Genomic DNA, 16,465 nt, shown 5'->3' with positions numbered 1-16,465 from the left:
CAGTGTGCAAGGACTAGTTTCTTCTAGCTTGAGTAACATTATAGCTACATAATACTGGTCATTTGAGATCTAAAATCTATCTTCACAATGACTTGCGCAGTTACGTATACAGATTGTTGGGTTGGGGTTGGTACTATTTGAGTAAGGAGTTTCCTATCAGGCGAGCGACTTGCTCGTGTCGGCATTTAGTTATAAAGTACATAAACCATTATTATTATTAGCTTTATTAGGAGAATTAAAAATAACAAAATAAATTCATAACACAAGAATCTTCTAATCCTGCACTATTAAAAAGCAAAGAGTGCCAGTCGCCGGATCATTGGAATTTTGGGATTACTGGATTATAGAGAAAAAACATAATAAAGAAAATAAAGCATGTCATAAAGAGAATATATGTATATTAAAAATAAATACTATGACTTCCCATCGATGTAACCCCGTGGGTCAGGGCCATCCCACGGGACAGGACTCCCATTATGCCATACAAAGAGTCCCGATCCCTCTGGTTGTAAGGCGAGCTTCAGAGGCACTTCGGCCGCATCTTCAGGAGTCACGTTACCAGCACCTCTTGTCATATCAGAGATCACATAGCCTGGATGGATGCAGTTTACTGTTATACCTGAAATATGAAATAAAAATGGCTACTTTTAAGGCTGTTTATAGATAATTCAAACTTACATCACATAACTATTAAGGATGCGGCTGGTATGACCTTTTCTTTTGCCGAAGTATAAGATCAAAGGCTCGTCTACACATTTATAACACTTGCATTTGGCAGATTAATATTCTGAGGATGAATATGCGTAATATTATGAGTGTTGCACTTTGTATGTAGTATTTAGATCAATTGAAAGCGACAGATTTTTCTGTTGGGGAAACAAGCAAATGCCGCGTCCTTTCTAAATGATTTGATGCCTCATTTAGACTATTGGTGAGTAAATATCATTATGTATTATGAGTAATGAATACACCGGAAAAAGCTGTAAATACTCGTATTCGTGACTACTCGCCTGTACTCAGAAGATATCTAAATCGGGGTAAAGGTGTAAAAGTTTAGAAGATGAACGGCGAAGGAAGATTACAAAATACGAACTGAAGATTAGTATATATTTTTTAACTTATTGTTTGCCATCGTTAAATGACCCTAAGTACGTTATTTTACTTGACATATCTATACTACTATACAAAGCTGAAGAGTAAGTTTGAACGCGCTATTATTTATAAAAAGCGAAAAAGCCTTTTGACTTTAAATCAAATATAAATACGCAATATATTAAAACCTACCTTTCGGCGATAATCTACGGCTCAAATTAAAAGTGTACGCGTTGACTCCAACTTTAGACACGACATAGGGTGAATCACCCCAAGTGTCCTTCAAATCGTCACCGCGCTTCACCGCTTCTATGTAACTCTGCATCAATTCCTTCAGCTCATCTAAAGTTAAATCTTCTGAACTGAATTTATTTCTTAATTCTTCTGAAGGTAAACGCGACAAATGACCCGACGAACTCGATATGTTCACAATTTTCCCTCCATTTTTCACGTACGGTATCACAGTTTCACAAAAGTTCACTAAACCGAAAAAGTTTATTAAAATTGTCTGTTCAGCCTGATAGCATAGCGGTTCCTTAGCGTCCTTGAGGAATAGTATTCCTGCATTATTAATTAAAATTTCTATTTGTTTGTTACGGTTCTGCGAAATCCGAAATGCTTCTTTGATCAGAGACGTCTAGTTTGTGAAAAGTTGGATGTAAGTTACTTTTTTTCAATTCTTCTATCGCTTGGACACCTCGATTTTCATTTCTTGCTGTGAGATACACTAAACCTTCATATTTCGAACACAATTTTTTAACAATGGCAAAACCGAGGCCTTTATTCGCGCCAGTTACTATAGCTACTTTCTGTGGTGACATTATTACTCAGAACAAGAACAAGCATAGAAGGAATCTAAATTACCCTCATATACTTATCCTATTTTTTCAAATAGGCCAAAACCGTTGGAAAGAACGAGACAAATATTATGTTGCTAAGGTCGGCTTGCGTACACTTTAAAATTATCAAATGGTTACCTTTGGTCCTCTTTATGATGCCGAATTAAAAAGCAAATAAAATGTCAAATGTTCCAACTTGCCAACCTCAAAACAATGTCACAAACGCGCCCACACAATTTAGTTACGTTATACTTCAGCGCGTGCTTTTCAAAAGTGGCTGCATGTTTTGTAATATTTTTGTTGTTAATTCTAATAAATACACAGTGCTGTTTAAGTATAATATAGCCCTACGAACAAGGAATGGCCTGCGTTATTATGGGGTGTAAATCTCATTCTTGTCGTAAAGAAAATGAAACTGAAATCATCAGCTTCCATCGGTGAGTAAACAAAAAACCTAATATATTTGCTTAAACCCTGTACATAAGTGCAAAAAATATTATTAATTAATCTTTATTATGCTGTAGTCATATTATAATCTGCTGTTGGCCATTCGATACAGTAATTATTAAGTATTTTTCATTTTTATCAATTTACGTAGTCGTGTTCAATAGTGTTGTTCTGTATATTCTGTCGATAACATAGATGTTAGTATATTGTAGTTGACTATTTTGCATAAATTGCGTTTTACTTTCAATATACGGTGGTGAAGTGGTAAAAGCCACTTGGAAACCGTGCGCCAAGGGTGGGGGTTGAGGAAACTATCTGATTTTCATAGTGTGTTTCATTGCAGATTCCCCACAGATGATGCTATGAGGCAAAAATGGATCGTTGCCATAGCTCGTCCCAATTGGCATTGGAAAAACAGCACCGTGTTTGCTCTATGCATTTCGACAAAGTTTTATTAACTTTGAAATAAGTTATCAAACATATGTGACATGAATGATACCGCTGTGTTTTAATTTTATTGTCCCATTTTAGTAGCTTCTGTCAAATCACACTTCTTGGGTATCTTTTAATCCCTAAGAAAGTCAGAAAAGAACAGAAGGCGTACTGGCTTTCTCCTAAACGAAATTCCGGCCGATTTCTTTTTGTTACTTACAGTTTCCATTCCTTCCGAAATTTCTAAAATTTTCTTAATTTAATAATCTAAATGCTAAACCATTTTTGTGTGAATGACGTTTCGGAAGGCATGGAAACTGCTGTAAATAGCAAATGAAAATTGGATAAAATTTAGCTCGAAGAGAGCCGGTAGTTCTATAGTTCATTGTAATTTAACAGCTTCTTAACGAGTGATTTTATATACCCAGACCTCATTTGGTACTTGAATACCAAATTAGGGTTTTGATATCTTTTTTTTAACCTTTATCTAAAATAGCATTTTGCAACGGTTTGTAGTTGACTGACCGAAAAGTGTTTATTTTAGCAGGTCTGTGAATTTACCATAGCCGATAGTCAAAGCATCTATCGATATCGATAAGATGTCAGAAGAGATCGCAACACAATTAAATTTCTTGCTGTCAAAGACAGAGTACACTCAAATGTCATAATGTTACTTCTATGCTTGTCATTGTTCTGAGCATTATTAACCCTTAAAATTATCTTGCAAATATTTGTTAGAGATAAAAACTGCGTTCACGCTTATTCAATGCTTATTGCGTAATAAAGAATTTATTTAACGATAATACGTTCAAGATAGTTGGTTCAATGTGTGATATTAAATACCTTTATATTTATTTACTTCTATTGTAAAGTGTATCAATTGCCTAAAGGACTTTAATAGGGAGATTGATACATACTCAGCTATAGCATAACCTAGTCACGATAGGTTTAGTGTTTTTGAATATTTACATATCGACTTACTATATCCACATTGACAATGTTTTATCATTGATAATAATTTTCTAAAAAAAACTAAACTATGCGCTTTTAACCTACAACTTGTTTACCTACTATGACGTTACTCTACGACATTCTAGAAATGTTTGTAACAATTATTATTATTTTTTTATCTGAACAAAAACGTTCACCGAATATAAATTCCAGCAGAGACAAATAAACTAGAATTCTAGTAGATACTGGAATTTCCTTGACCAATACATTGACCATAGACTACAAAAATTAAGAATAAAACTACATTTACACCACAACGAGACGTTAACGTCACGTAAACTACCTACGTGATTTATATTTTGTCTCACCATTTCAATAACAATGTGGTAAAATAGCAATATATTATGTGAATTTCTACCAATTGCATAAAAAGAAGTAGACTTGTTGTAAACTAAGATGCAACGGAGCCATGCATGCTTTCCTATAAAAATACATTTAGTTCTAGTAGCTTCAGTTATTCAAAAAACATGATAAGCCTTATTTCAGCGCCATCTATGTTCGTATATTTAAACCTGATCACCATCGCAGCTTGTTCAGTTTCGATGATACACCGCGCAGCGTAAACAGAGTCGCGTAGTGTGCGTATCCGTTCTGATACAAAGTACACCTTCATGACGTTTCTAGAATAGGTCAGAATGCTTCGCCTACAAACGCCTTCGATTTTTGGTGATGAAAATGTTCTACGGTCAATCGACTGGCTCGAAAATTTCCCGTGGAAGCAAGAGAACAGTGTGAGAACGGAAAACGATAAGTATGTGATAAGTTTACAAGTCAAAGACTTTTCTCCCGAAGAGATAAAAGTAAAGACTGCAGACGGTTTTATTGTGGTTGAAGCAAAACACGAAGAGAAAAGAGACGAACACGGCTTTATATCCAGAGAGTTAAAAAGGAGATACCAGTTACCCAAAGGATGTCGTTTAGAAAATGTAACTTCTAAACTGTCACCTGATGGATTTTTAACAATAGTGATACCAAGACCAGCGCTCTTAAATCAAGATACGCTAATACCAGTTTCACACGAAGCTTCTAAACCTAAATCTAAACTGTGAAGGCATACATCTCGGAAATATTTGTTACCACTGAGTGAGGTGTCACACGAGGTGTGCAGATAGATACTTAGTAATATTGATAACCGATAATCACAAAGTTTGTTGTGCGTAAATATCTTTATTTCTACGGGGTCTATCGCTTACAATTTTATATGAGGGATAATAGGAAACTACCATGGAGTAAAATTTTATTTTCTTATTATCGGTAGTGGTTCGGAAAAGCAATTTATTTGTATACAAATCTATGGTGTACTTAGTTATAAGTTTATAAATAAATAATTATTATAATGTGTTTCTTTATTCAAGTTTATGTTTTCCTGTTTCTATACCTTAGCCTGTAAAATAAGTTTATCCAAAAACACGTTTACCTTTTCAAGCACATCCAAAATTTAGCAAAAACGCAAAAGGCTGACCCAGACATAACGGCTTTGCTGTTGCGTTCTCCGTAGACAGTAAGATTAAGTATTGAAAATCTTATAAAAAAATAAAAATACTCTGCCGCTCTTTCTATGTTCATCCTTATAACATACCTGTACATCCTGTTGTAGACCCTCAAAATAGGTACCACCAATATGAAGATAGGTTTATAAAACAGCATAGAAAGCAGTAAGCATTGTTATCTTATCACGGTAAAAAAAAGAAAGCGTGCTTCTGTTGTGGCGTTTTCGCGCTGTCCTTTTCCACTCAAGCAGCGTTATGGCCTGTGGCACTGGGTGACGTCACATTTCACTATTTTTGTAATTTGACAGGTACCCTTTCCACCAAATTTCGAAGCTTTTTAACTTATTAATTATTGCGGGGATTTTGAAAATTCATTTTTTGATAGATTTTGGATGAAACACATTTTAGATAAATGTATTTTAAAAAGTCGTCAACTACTCTGGACCTATTTTATAAACCTGTTAATTGTCTAGTTTGGTAATCTTAAATTAACGATCCATAAAGGAAATATTATTTGAATTTCGAAAGTGAGTATTTATTGAATTTGTTTACATTTATTATAATGCCTAGTGATGAGTATTCTACGGCTTGCTCTAGTCTGTAACTATTCTAAAATGTTATTTCTTTATCGATACATATTTTTTTATTGCAATTATTTACTTACGCCACAAGTATGCAAGAACATGATGATTGCTAACGTTATGCGGGCCTGCATCGAAAATATTTTGTTGATAGGAATAACTTCTATCTAAATTCTAATCTAATTTATTACATAATTATTTATTACAATATAATTATCACCAAAGTGTAGGCAATTAGAGGTAGATATCTCTTAGGAACAATGTTAGTAGTTAGTACCTACGTTTTTGTGCCACTGAATTAATTCCAAAATTCTTTTATACCGAAAAATGCCTACGTATTAAAAGATTACACGCTTTCTATTATCTTAAGATAATAACTTACCACAGAAAATAAATCCTTACCACTTTGTAATAAAAGCGTAATCAAAACAATTTATCATCGAATTAGATTTCAGTGCGGTGTTGTCAAGCGATTGTATCCTTTATAGAACGACAAATAAGGTAGATGGTAGAGTATTCCAATGTTTGCAAAATGTATCCCGAACGTACGGTTGTGTCCTTGGTTACAGTTCACTGGTAGCAATGAAGTGATACGAACGTGCAAATAGAATTTTTGTTGCAAACCAACATTTCGCTGTGAGTCCTTTTTTATTTGTTTACATAATTTTTTTAGCAGTATTAAAGTATTCATCAAACGTTAATACAATGCATCATGCATGCTTTTGACTTCAATTATTTTAATCAGAATGACTTTGTCTATCTAGTTCTTAAATGAGAGTAGGCAGCATTTGTGTTAGTAAATTATCTGAATTAATTTTGTTTTTTATCTCCTAAGAATATATTATTTTGATTTAGTGATAACGAAATCGGATTAAAATTCTTTTTTATATAGGTGACTTTTTGTTGTGAAGGTAGTTATAAAAACAAAATAGTTTTTTTTCGTGTTTACCTAGGCGATGTTATGTCTAAAGTTTTTTTTACAATAAGTCTGTGATTGCAATTCCAAACCTGGATACCCCAACTATATCTAAGGACTGGGGTCTTGTCCTTGTTTTTATATTCATGATCACTCAGGCAGGATAAGCCGTGGTAGAATATTTCAAAACTTCCAATGCACGGATTTTAATTGCATCTAAAGTGGTTATGATGACATAATTTATAGAAACAACTGTGGCAATTTTTAGAAAATAGTGTTTGAATTGTATTTTGTTAGCCGCCTCTGGATTTAAGACACATAGTCAAAGTTTCTTTTAAGTTGTTATTAGGAATCTGTATGAATACAGCAATATTTGCCTTACAAATATTTTTAAAACTAGTTAGCGCAACCATGCATATGACGTCTCAGCAAAAGTATTTGTAATTTTAATAAATAAACTCATGTGAGCAAGCATCGAAACACCTGTTTCCTAAGATTATATTTATCAGCCATAAGTTCATAGATATATGTAATCGTATTTACGTTTGCATATGTTTCGCGGGCATAGTTTTTTTAAGTTGCTATGCAGGAATATTTGGGAAAATTATAGCTTACGAATCAAGGCTCTATGTTAAAATAACACTAATCGATGTCTAAATGAACTAAAGATAAAACCTTTAGAGCAAACAACAAATGAGTCAAGTCGAATATAAAACAAAAATTGCCCAAGCTACTTATAATAACTTTTTAAATAACGTGTGAGTTTTAAAATCTTTGATTCGAGTCCTAAGTGTTTTTAGTAAATTATTGAACATGGTTAGATGTGAATATAACTCTTCCACAAAGTTAATCTGTTTGTCGTTTATAATCCCTTGGCCGCTTCTTGTGTATAACTTTGGAGATAAGAATCGGTGATATTTTTACGCCAAAATATGAGGTACCAGAGAATCTATTACGATATAACACAGAACATTGGATATTTACAATGAATACATTCCTGATTTGACTTGGTAATTTCTTTTTTGGCCCTCTTGATACAACAAACATTGATATTTCAGTAACTCCGCAGCATCCATCATCTTATAAACAAGGAATACAAATACGAATTTATTTTGATTAGAAAAAAAGTTTGTTTCTTATCTTCTCCTTACTGTTATTCCACCACTGTGTGTTACATCTACTAACTTAACTACTGTCAGTTTTACGTATAGATTTTTTTAATCCATCCTAAATGATAACTAACAAAAATTATTCATAAACACTTTTTAAAAAAAATAAATCCCAAAAAGAATTGAACTTATTAAGAAATTATTATAACACAATCAATGTAATCTTCTTTCCAATTCTTATTTTTATGTTGTAACTTATAACATAATATTAAAATATATTTCATTGTAATCATATATTTATTTGTCAGTTAACCAATTTAAAATAGGTATCGATGCCAAAAAAAATACAGTAAAAAATTAAAAATATTTTTTAGAAGAGAGGCACCATGACGTCAATCCCAACAGAAACGTTATTCGAGTACATCATAGTTGAGTACAGATGGATCATTGTGATACTGGCACTTCTGCCGATGTCGGCTGCGTGGAAGCTGTGGTCCATCATCAGGAACTACGTGGTGTTCAAGATGAACAGCGCGCCCAAAATGCACGACCAGAAAGTCAAGGATGTGCAAAGACAGGTAATGTACTAGCAATGGCGAAGGCTCCACATATCCTGATTCCTGCTCGCTTTTATAAAGAATTTATGTAGAATCTATCAGTAGAACGATTTGCAGACCTCATTTATGCATATTAGTAGCTATATGTTGTGTTCGGTTCCCGTTCGGAATATCTCACGTTTTGCCACTGGTGATCAGTATACCCAGTTTTACGAAAGATGGCTCATTTCGATTACAAATAGTAAAGTTATGTAATCAGTGAAGCCCATAAAAGTATAAAATAATGTATAATGTATAAAATAAACACAACTAAGTAACAGTTCAAAGATCAAACTGAGCAGACACTATTATGTCTTGTTTCGTGAGTCGTGAGATTTCGTTCTTTTTTTACACGTTCGTTTCAAAGTGACCCTTAATGCACCTGATGGTAACTGGAGTGGAGTTCAATAGAATGTCGAATAATATAAACGCCTTGTGTACGTTGTCGCTATCCGGGCGGATATAAATTACATCCTACCACCAGCGACTTTCAGAAATTATACTGGATTTCCTGGCCCTCTTAATTGATCTAATATAAATATTTACCATTCATAAAAACATTTTCTCGTAAAGATTTTGCTTTTAAAATTCTCGAGCAATGGGACAGCCAAGTAAAAAATAAAGCAAATTTTACTGAACAGGTTTTATATGAGGCAATTTGTGCAATAATTATTTGCTGAATTACTCATGGTCTATAAAAAAGTCATGCTCTTGTTATTACTGCCATCAATATCAGTCATAAACTCTAACGAGTGCCTACACTTACAAAGAATTTTGTTAAGCACTATTTATATGCGCTTTTTAGTTGGCTTTGTAACATTAGATTACAATTTAGTACTCGCACCTGTGGTATACAGCGCACCTACTTGGGCTGTGAAATCTGATTCTGGGTTCGATTCATCTTTTTTTCGAACCTTTGACTTTTTGCGTCTGCTCCTTCCTTCCGGAATAGAAGGCATATTTGATTTTAGTTTTTCAGATATAAATAAAATATACCACTTTGTTTAGTTCAGGGGTTCCCTTACTGTATTTTCTCATACACCGCTTTAAAAAAAATCTGGTTTCGGAGGACATTTTTTTTTAGATTTTGCATAGAAAGTGCATTATAACTACCGACTAGCTATTGCGAAAAGTTATGTGGTCACCGTCTCTCTTACGACCCGTATCAACTGCCTACGTTGATAGGTGAAGTCAAGCCACATTTTAGTACTTTAATATCAAACCAGATACATTTTCCTGGACCACCTCGCTTACGAGTTGTGGACTCCCATTTTTTTGGTCAGGCCAACGTAGAGCCCCGTCAAGTCTTCCGTGGACCCCTGGTAGTCTAAGTGAACCACTTTGGAAATCAATGGTCTAGTTCAATAAATACGAACAGTTAAATTTAATAACAAGGCCGTCTGCTCATTTGATGATTGTTGTTCACAATCCTTAACCTACAATTGGCAATTCGTCTGAAGTAGCCAGGATGTTTCCATTCTTTAGCACTGACCGGGTGGGCGAACGTTAAATAGAGATGAAACGGTGCAGTAACACCTGTTTTCGTTTAAAATAATGTTTTTGAAGATGTTATTGCGAGGAATCTATTAATAATACGTAACATAACACTTTAGACTTACATAGGTAGTTATTTCATATTAGAAATATACTATATTTCTTTTTGTATGCATTTACATTTAACGTTGTCTTATAAATAAATAAAAATATAAATCAAAAAATATATTGATATCGAATATCGATTGAAATCAAGGAATTTACAGTAAGTAGTCGTTTGTTTTTAAACCATGTCCTTATCTCGCTTAAATATTTCTTTACGGCACTGAATAAATTTGCTGTAGATTTTAAAAGCCCACGAGCCTGACGTCAACCTTCTGATTTCTTTGTTAGTTCTCCCTTTATCTCCTGACACAAAGTGCTATCCCACCCAATAGTCATGGTAATGACAGTCCACAACCTAAACTATATTTCCACTAAACCAAAGATGAGTCTTCGTTGACGAAGTATTGTCAGAAAATAACACATACAAGTACAAGTACACATACTTACGTCTCTATACCCGAAAGGATAGGCAGAATAACAACTAGGTCACCCATTTTTTATTTCGTTCCATTAATCAGGCCATACCGGACACAAATTCCAGACAACGAGCTGGTGTTGAGCAGAAAACCCAATACCAATGTGAGAATCGAACGCAAGATCTCAGCACGGGGTAGAAAAAAAAGCTAAGCTTACGAATTGTATTCTAAACTTTCTTTGCAGGTGAAGGCATGGTTATCCGGTGACCGTTCGACGCGGCTATGCACCGCTCGTCCTACTTGGCAGACGATGTCTTTCCGCCACGGCCTCTACAAGAAGACCTTCACCAACATCAAAGTCAATTTGGTTGATGTTTTGGAGGTGGACACCGAAAACATGGTGATTAGGATTTTTTGACTATGTTGCCATTACTTTCTTTGTTTTATAGAAATCTTAAATCTCAGGATGATGATGGTTAGATGGTTAGAATTTCTACATGGAAAAAATGGTGACCACTTAAGAAATTCATAATTATAAATACGAAAATAAGTCTGTCTGTAAAGCTTTAACGGCTAAACCATAGAACCGATATCGATTAAATTTGATTGGAGATAGTTTGAGACCCTGGAATGGACATAGGTTACTTTTTATATCGAAGTATAGGCATCTAGCTTTTTTATTGTTTTCAAGGACGAGACAAGCTTGCCGTTCGCCTGATGGTAAGCGATACGACCGCTCATGAACAGAAGAAACATCATCCAACACCTTGAATAATAAAGTATTGTTTGGTATTTTACTGCGCTCACTATCCTGAGACATAGGATGTTAAGCCTTAGTATGTCCAGTAGTTAAACTGGTTACAACGTTCTTCAAACCGGAACACAATATTGACTATACACTTCTGCTTGGCGGCAGAAATAAAGATTGCCGTGGTACCTACCCAGGCGAACTCTCATATATACAAGAGATCACCAGTATAGACATTTTTAAATTTATCCTGAAACCATTCGAAGATAGACAGATTATTTCAATTTATTCAGTTGCATTAAACAACACGAAGATTAGAATAATTTATTTATCAGTTTCCTGTTTTCCATGTCCTTGAGCATATAGTTGGTCTGCAGGTCGATAACCCGACAGTAGGTACATTTATATATTTTTTTGTAATTAATTAATTCTCCTTTAGATTTTCCTGGTTGTTATATGTTTACCTTGTTTAAATTCAGGTCAGGTATAATTAAACGTGGTAAAATATGTTATTTAAACACCCTACGTAAATATACCTATTGCGTCACGATTTGTATGGTTACAAGATTGCTGAAAAACCAACAAATACCATCACTTCTAGCTCCAAATAAATTATAAACGTAATAAGTAATATAATAGCCCTTATTATTATTCTTATATATTGTATCACCAATTTTTTAAACGTTGTATGTGTTTATGGGTTGCTATTTTCCCTAATTCTTAGCTATTCGATCTACTTATTTTCTTACAAATATCCAAAACTATGACGATAATGTAGAATCAAAAACGTCTAATTTTACAATTTTCTATGACGCCACGAACAACTTCCTCGCCTTATAGGAAGGGATACGATTACTCATTTACAGAAGGCAAACCATGCAAACTTGAACTAGGAGCACTGGGTGGCATTCGCTTGCGCTTGACAGCCTGAGACGTTGGATGTTGATACTCAAAGTGCTGATCTTAAATAGGGTGAGGTCCTGGGCAAAAGCAAAAAACAAACAGAGCCGAGGTCTTAGGCGGAGCAAAAAAACTTCCTGATTAAAACAGTTTTGTAAGTAAAATGCTAAAAAAGGGTATTCCGAAGCTCTGCGGGAGGCTCCTGTAAATCCCAAACCCCAAGCGATTGGCCAATTCACTCTCCTCCCTTAAGGCCGCTACTACGTTTAAGAGGCCAACTTGAAATAAAATAACTCCTATAATAAAATTGATCATTTACTTCCATTACAGACAGTGCGTTGCGAGCCTTTGGTAACAATGGGCCAGCTGTCCAGAACTCTACAGCCTCTTGGCTTAGCTTTAGCCGTGGTGCCAGAGTTGGACCAGTTGACAGTCGGCGGGTTGGTGATGGGCACGGGTGTGGAGACCTCGTCGCATCGCTTCGGGCTATTCCAGCACATCTGCTTGCAGTATGAGCTGGTGCTTGCTGATGGATCCGTTGTTACCTGTAGCAAGGTGGGATTTTATAAAACGTTTGCCAGTGATATCTTGATGCTGCATAAAATAACGAAGTAAGCGCTAAATAAATTAAAACTTGTAATTATTTTAGAGGCTATGTGGCTCCAGTTATCCGCCGATAAATTGCGATGTCAATTTTCAATTGCTAGTGCATCCAAAAATTTGAATTATGCATAGAACCTAATATTATTCAAATTAATTATATCTTGATTTTTAAGCATTGTAGTTATTCCTGTTTAAATTACACTTGATTTTTTTTATTTAGGATGAGAACCCTGATTTGTTTTACACGGTGCCCTGGTCTTACGGCACTCTCGGCTTTTTAACTTCAGTCGTCATCAAACTTGTGCCAGCTAAGAAGTAAGTATTTATAGTTCGATCTTAAAAGTGAACTAACATACAATTGCAAATTGTGTATAGTTTGTTCTATCAATCTACGTATATACCTATTTATTACTTTTATATTTCTAAATAAAGAGAAGTATGATGCAAAAGCGATGTTGGTTAACCGTAATCACACCACAAAAAACTACAAATCCAAATAGATTCAATTATTTCGCAAATTCATTGTAAAACAAAAGTACCACTCGGACCGAGCCATTCACGTGATGCTATATAAAACTCAATAAATTTCATTACCTTCAAGATTCGTTCGTGTACAATACCACCCGTACCACAGCCTTTCGGATTTGGTGAAACGTTTTACCCAAGAGTCGGTGAAACCAAACCCTCATCAGTTCGTGGAAGCAGTTGTGTTCACCAAGGACTCTGGAGTTGTCATGTTGGGAGATATGGTCGATGAAGTCGGCAGAGATGGAAAGGTAAATTATTTAATTAGAAGGTGAAGGAAATTATTTTTTCAACTGATGGTACGTGATAATTAATCCAGATTGTGACTTCCAATAGTTAAACTTAATTTTTATACTGAGTAATGGAAACTGAAAATATATGATATAATTTACAAAGAATACACACATAATTTTTTAGAATAATCAGAGGTGTGTGCCCTTGGGATTTGAACCTGCGGACATTCGTCTCGGCAGACCGTTCCACAACCAACTAGGCTATCGCCGCTTGTTAACTGAAAATATAAATGAATATAAATAAATGCTATAATGCTATAAAGTGCTGTATGAGACCTGTTTCGCACGCACACCACATACGTTCGGGATGATGCATTAGTTTGTTTGAGTTTTTATACCTTGTTATATTCTCATCTATTTGTGTGTGTTTGTTGTTTTTTATAACATTTTTTTTATCATTCTTTGTTTTGTTTTTGTATTTGTATTTGTAAATGGATCCTGAATTTAAAATGTCCGTGTTACGAACGAAGTCTTTTAATTCTTCATTTTTATTTTATCAATGACTACTGTTTCTTCATTGCAGATGAATCCCATTGGCAAATGGTACGCGGAATGGTTCTTCAAGCAAGTCGAAAAGTATCTAAAACGTAAAAGGTCCGTTGTCGAGTACATTCCGCTTCGTGATTACTACCACAGACATACTCGGAGCTTGTTTTGGGAGCTGCAGGTCAGTAATCTTTCTATTTTTAATAAATAGCAGTATTATTAACCGAAGACAACAATTACCTTTTTATATTAACCAAACTTAATAAGGGCCTGTTTAAATGTACGTACAAAACGTACGTCAATTTTATTAACGAGTAGATAGGAAAGCGAGATAGTGCATGAAACTTTTTTGCAATAGCAAGAACACTGCAGCGAGTGTAATTCAATCAGTCAATTATAAAATCTGGTGTTTTTTAGAAAAAGAACAGAGTTCAGTGCTGACTTTGTAATTTAAATGTCTGTGTGGTGTTACTACAGTTTGTAAGCAAAGGGTACTCTTTCAGTTTTAAATTCAATAGTATAAAAGTAAATAACAACAATGCAAACTATTATGTACAGGACATAATTTCCTTCGGCAACAACTTCATTTTCCGTTATCTATTCGGGTGGCTGATGCCTCCAGAAGTGTCTCTACTGAAGCTCACGCAACCAGACGCGATAGCCAAGCTGTACGAACGGGCGCACGTCATCCAAGACATGCTCTTGCCGATAGAACATCTAGAAGCTTCTATCAACTGCTTCCATGATGAGTTTGAGGTTAGTTGTTGTCGTTGAGATATTTGATGTTTTATTTCTTGTGCTAATATTGCGTAGGGTTAAACATATGACCAGACATTTTTTCTTTCCTTTTAAAACTGAACTTGAAGATAGTTCGGATAATAAATGATAAAAGTCGTAGGAGCCTTAGAGCCTCTTCATTTAATATGGTGAATGATGATGTTTCACCGATGAAGAGTGGGTCTCCAAGTAATATTAAAAATCTTTGATATATGCTGTAAACAAACCATTGCACAAACATAATCAATTAGGGTATAGTTGTAATCTAGAGATTTCCTTGCAATGCATCAGGTCTGCCTCTTATGCGTCAAAAAATACTATTACGGGATTTCAGTAGGTAACAACGCCGACGTGGGAAGTTGATAGATAACTCTACTATTTGTCTTAATTCCCAAAACCATTTCTTTTAACCAGCCGAAAAAGTAACACCATTAATACCAGAAAAATAATTATGAATTATTATTTAAGACTCACTTCATATAGTTTTACTTAAAATATTTAAATCGGTGTTTTTTCTAGGTGTATCCCATTTGGTTATGTCCATTCAAAGTGTTCAACAATCCGGGACAGCTGAAGATCAAATCGAATGTGGACTCGGAAATGTTTGTTGATGTGGGTGTCTATGGAGTTCCTAAGGCTAAGGGATTTGAGACTGTAAGTATTGACACCAGAAATATAAGTCAATACCTATTACCACTTGAGGTCGCCTTCAAATTATTTTATTCCAATGACATTTAGATAAGAAAGTATACAAAAAATTATAAAAAATAAATGTCATGGTTTTATAATTTAATCCCAAAGAAATGATTTACAAAAACCTTTCACAAAATTGTAATCGTCATTCCGTTGGAACCTGATTTTAAAAACCTCACTCTAAAAATGACATTCCAGATAAAAAACGTACGCTAACGGTATGTAACGCTGTTTCTTAAATGGTGATGATATAAACACCTTCAATTTCAGATAAAATCAACCCGCAACGTAGAAAACTTCGTGATGGAACATCAAGGCTTCCAAATGCTGTACGCCGATACATACACGAGTTTAGAAGAGTTTAGGAAAATGTTCGATCATACTCTATACGATAAAGTTAGGAATTCCTTGCCCTATTGTAAAGAAGCGTTCCCTGAGATTTATGGAAAAGTCAACAAGACCGTTAGAAAATAAAATTATTGGCAAATCTTTTTGTTAATTATGATTTTAATATAATTGGGTAATATGTTTATTAAATACCTAACAAAGAATACTATTTTTTTATTGTATTGAATGAACTGAAAAAACTGAAAATGAATGACGAGACGAGCTTGCCGTTCGCCTGATGGTAAGCGATACGACCCTATAAACAGTAGTAACACCATCCAACACCATGAATTACGAAGTATTGATGTCCAGTAGTTACAGGCTACAATGTCCTTCAAACCGGAACACAACAGTGACCACATACTGCTGTTGGGCAGCAGAAATAGAGATTGCGCTAGTACCTACGCAGGCGCACTTTCACATATGAGAGACCTACCAGTGATTGTTTATTTTAAAATGAAATTAACTAAGTACAAAACGTATAATACTTTGTCATCAGTTTATGTAGGTAATATAAACTTATAA

The 16,465-nt window shown here is 34.6% G+C and overlaps 2 protein-coding genes across 3 annotated transcripts; one reads left to right on the top strand and one right to left on the bottom strand.

The window, feature by feature from the left end:
- Window positions 1-378: 378 nt before the first annotated feature.
- On the bottom strand, window positions 379-1,931 carry LOC115443816 (carbonyl reductase [NADPH] 3). The gene is given in 3 exon segments (XM_030169383.2): window positions 379-619; window positions 1,285-1,691; window positions 1,693-1,931. Coding segments are annotated over 3 exon segments (834 nt in total). The 5' UTR covers window positions 1,914-1,931; the 3' UTR covers window positions 379-413.
- A 4,494-nt stretch (window positions 1,932-6,425) lies between these two features.
- Window positions 6,426-16,104, top strand: LOC115443827 (delta(24)-sterol reductase). Of its 2 annotated transcripts, none has more exons than XM_030169407.2 (10): window positions 6,426-6,528; window positions 8,292-8,495; window positions 10,773-10,928; window positions 12,507-12,731; window positions 13,000-13,094; window positions 13,381-13,555; window positions 14,121-14,264; window positions 14,642-14,839; window positions 15,380-15,514; window positions 15,824-16,104. In XM_030169407.2, exons 2-10 carry the CDS (start codon window positions 8,304-8,306, stop codon window positions 16,025-16,027), a joined length of 1,524 nt encoding a protein of 507 aa, XP_030025267.2. In that variant the 5' UTR covers window positions 6,426-6,528; window positions 8,292-8,303; the 3' UTR covers window positions 16,028-16,104. The 2 variants fall into 2 exon arrangements, with proteins under 2 accessions (XP_030025267.2, XP_030025268.2); XM_030169408.2 differs by having other exon boundaries at window positions 6,512-6,528; window positions 8,295-8,495.
- Window positions 16,105-16,465: the final 361 nt, after the last annotated feature.

The sequence above is a fragment of the Manduca sexta genome, chromosome 3 (assembly GCF_014839805.1).
Source record: "Manduca sexta isolate Smith_Timp_Sample1 chromosome 3, JHU_Msex_v1.0, whole genome shotgun sequence".
NCBI lineage: Eukaryota > Metazoa > Arthropoda > Insecta > Lepidoptera > Sphingidae > Manduca > Manduca sexta.
The sequence above is the reverse complement of the archived record's forward strand: the minus strand, read 5'-3'. Positions and strand labels throughout refer to the sequence as shown.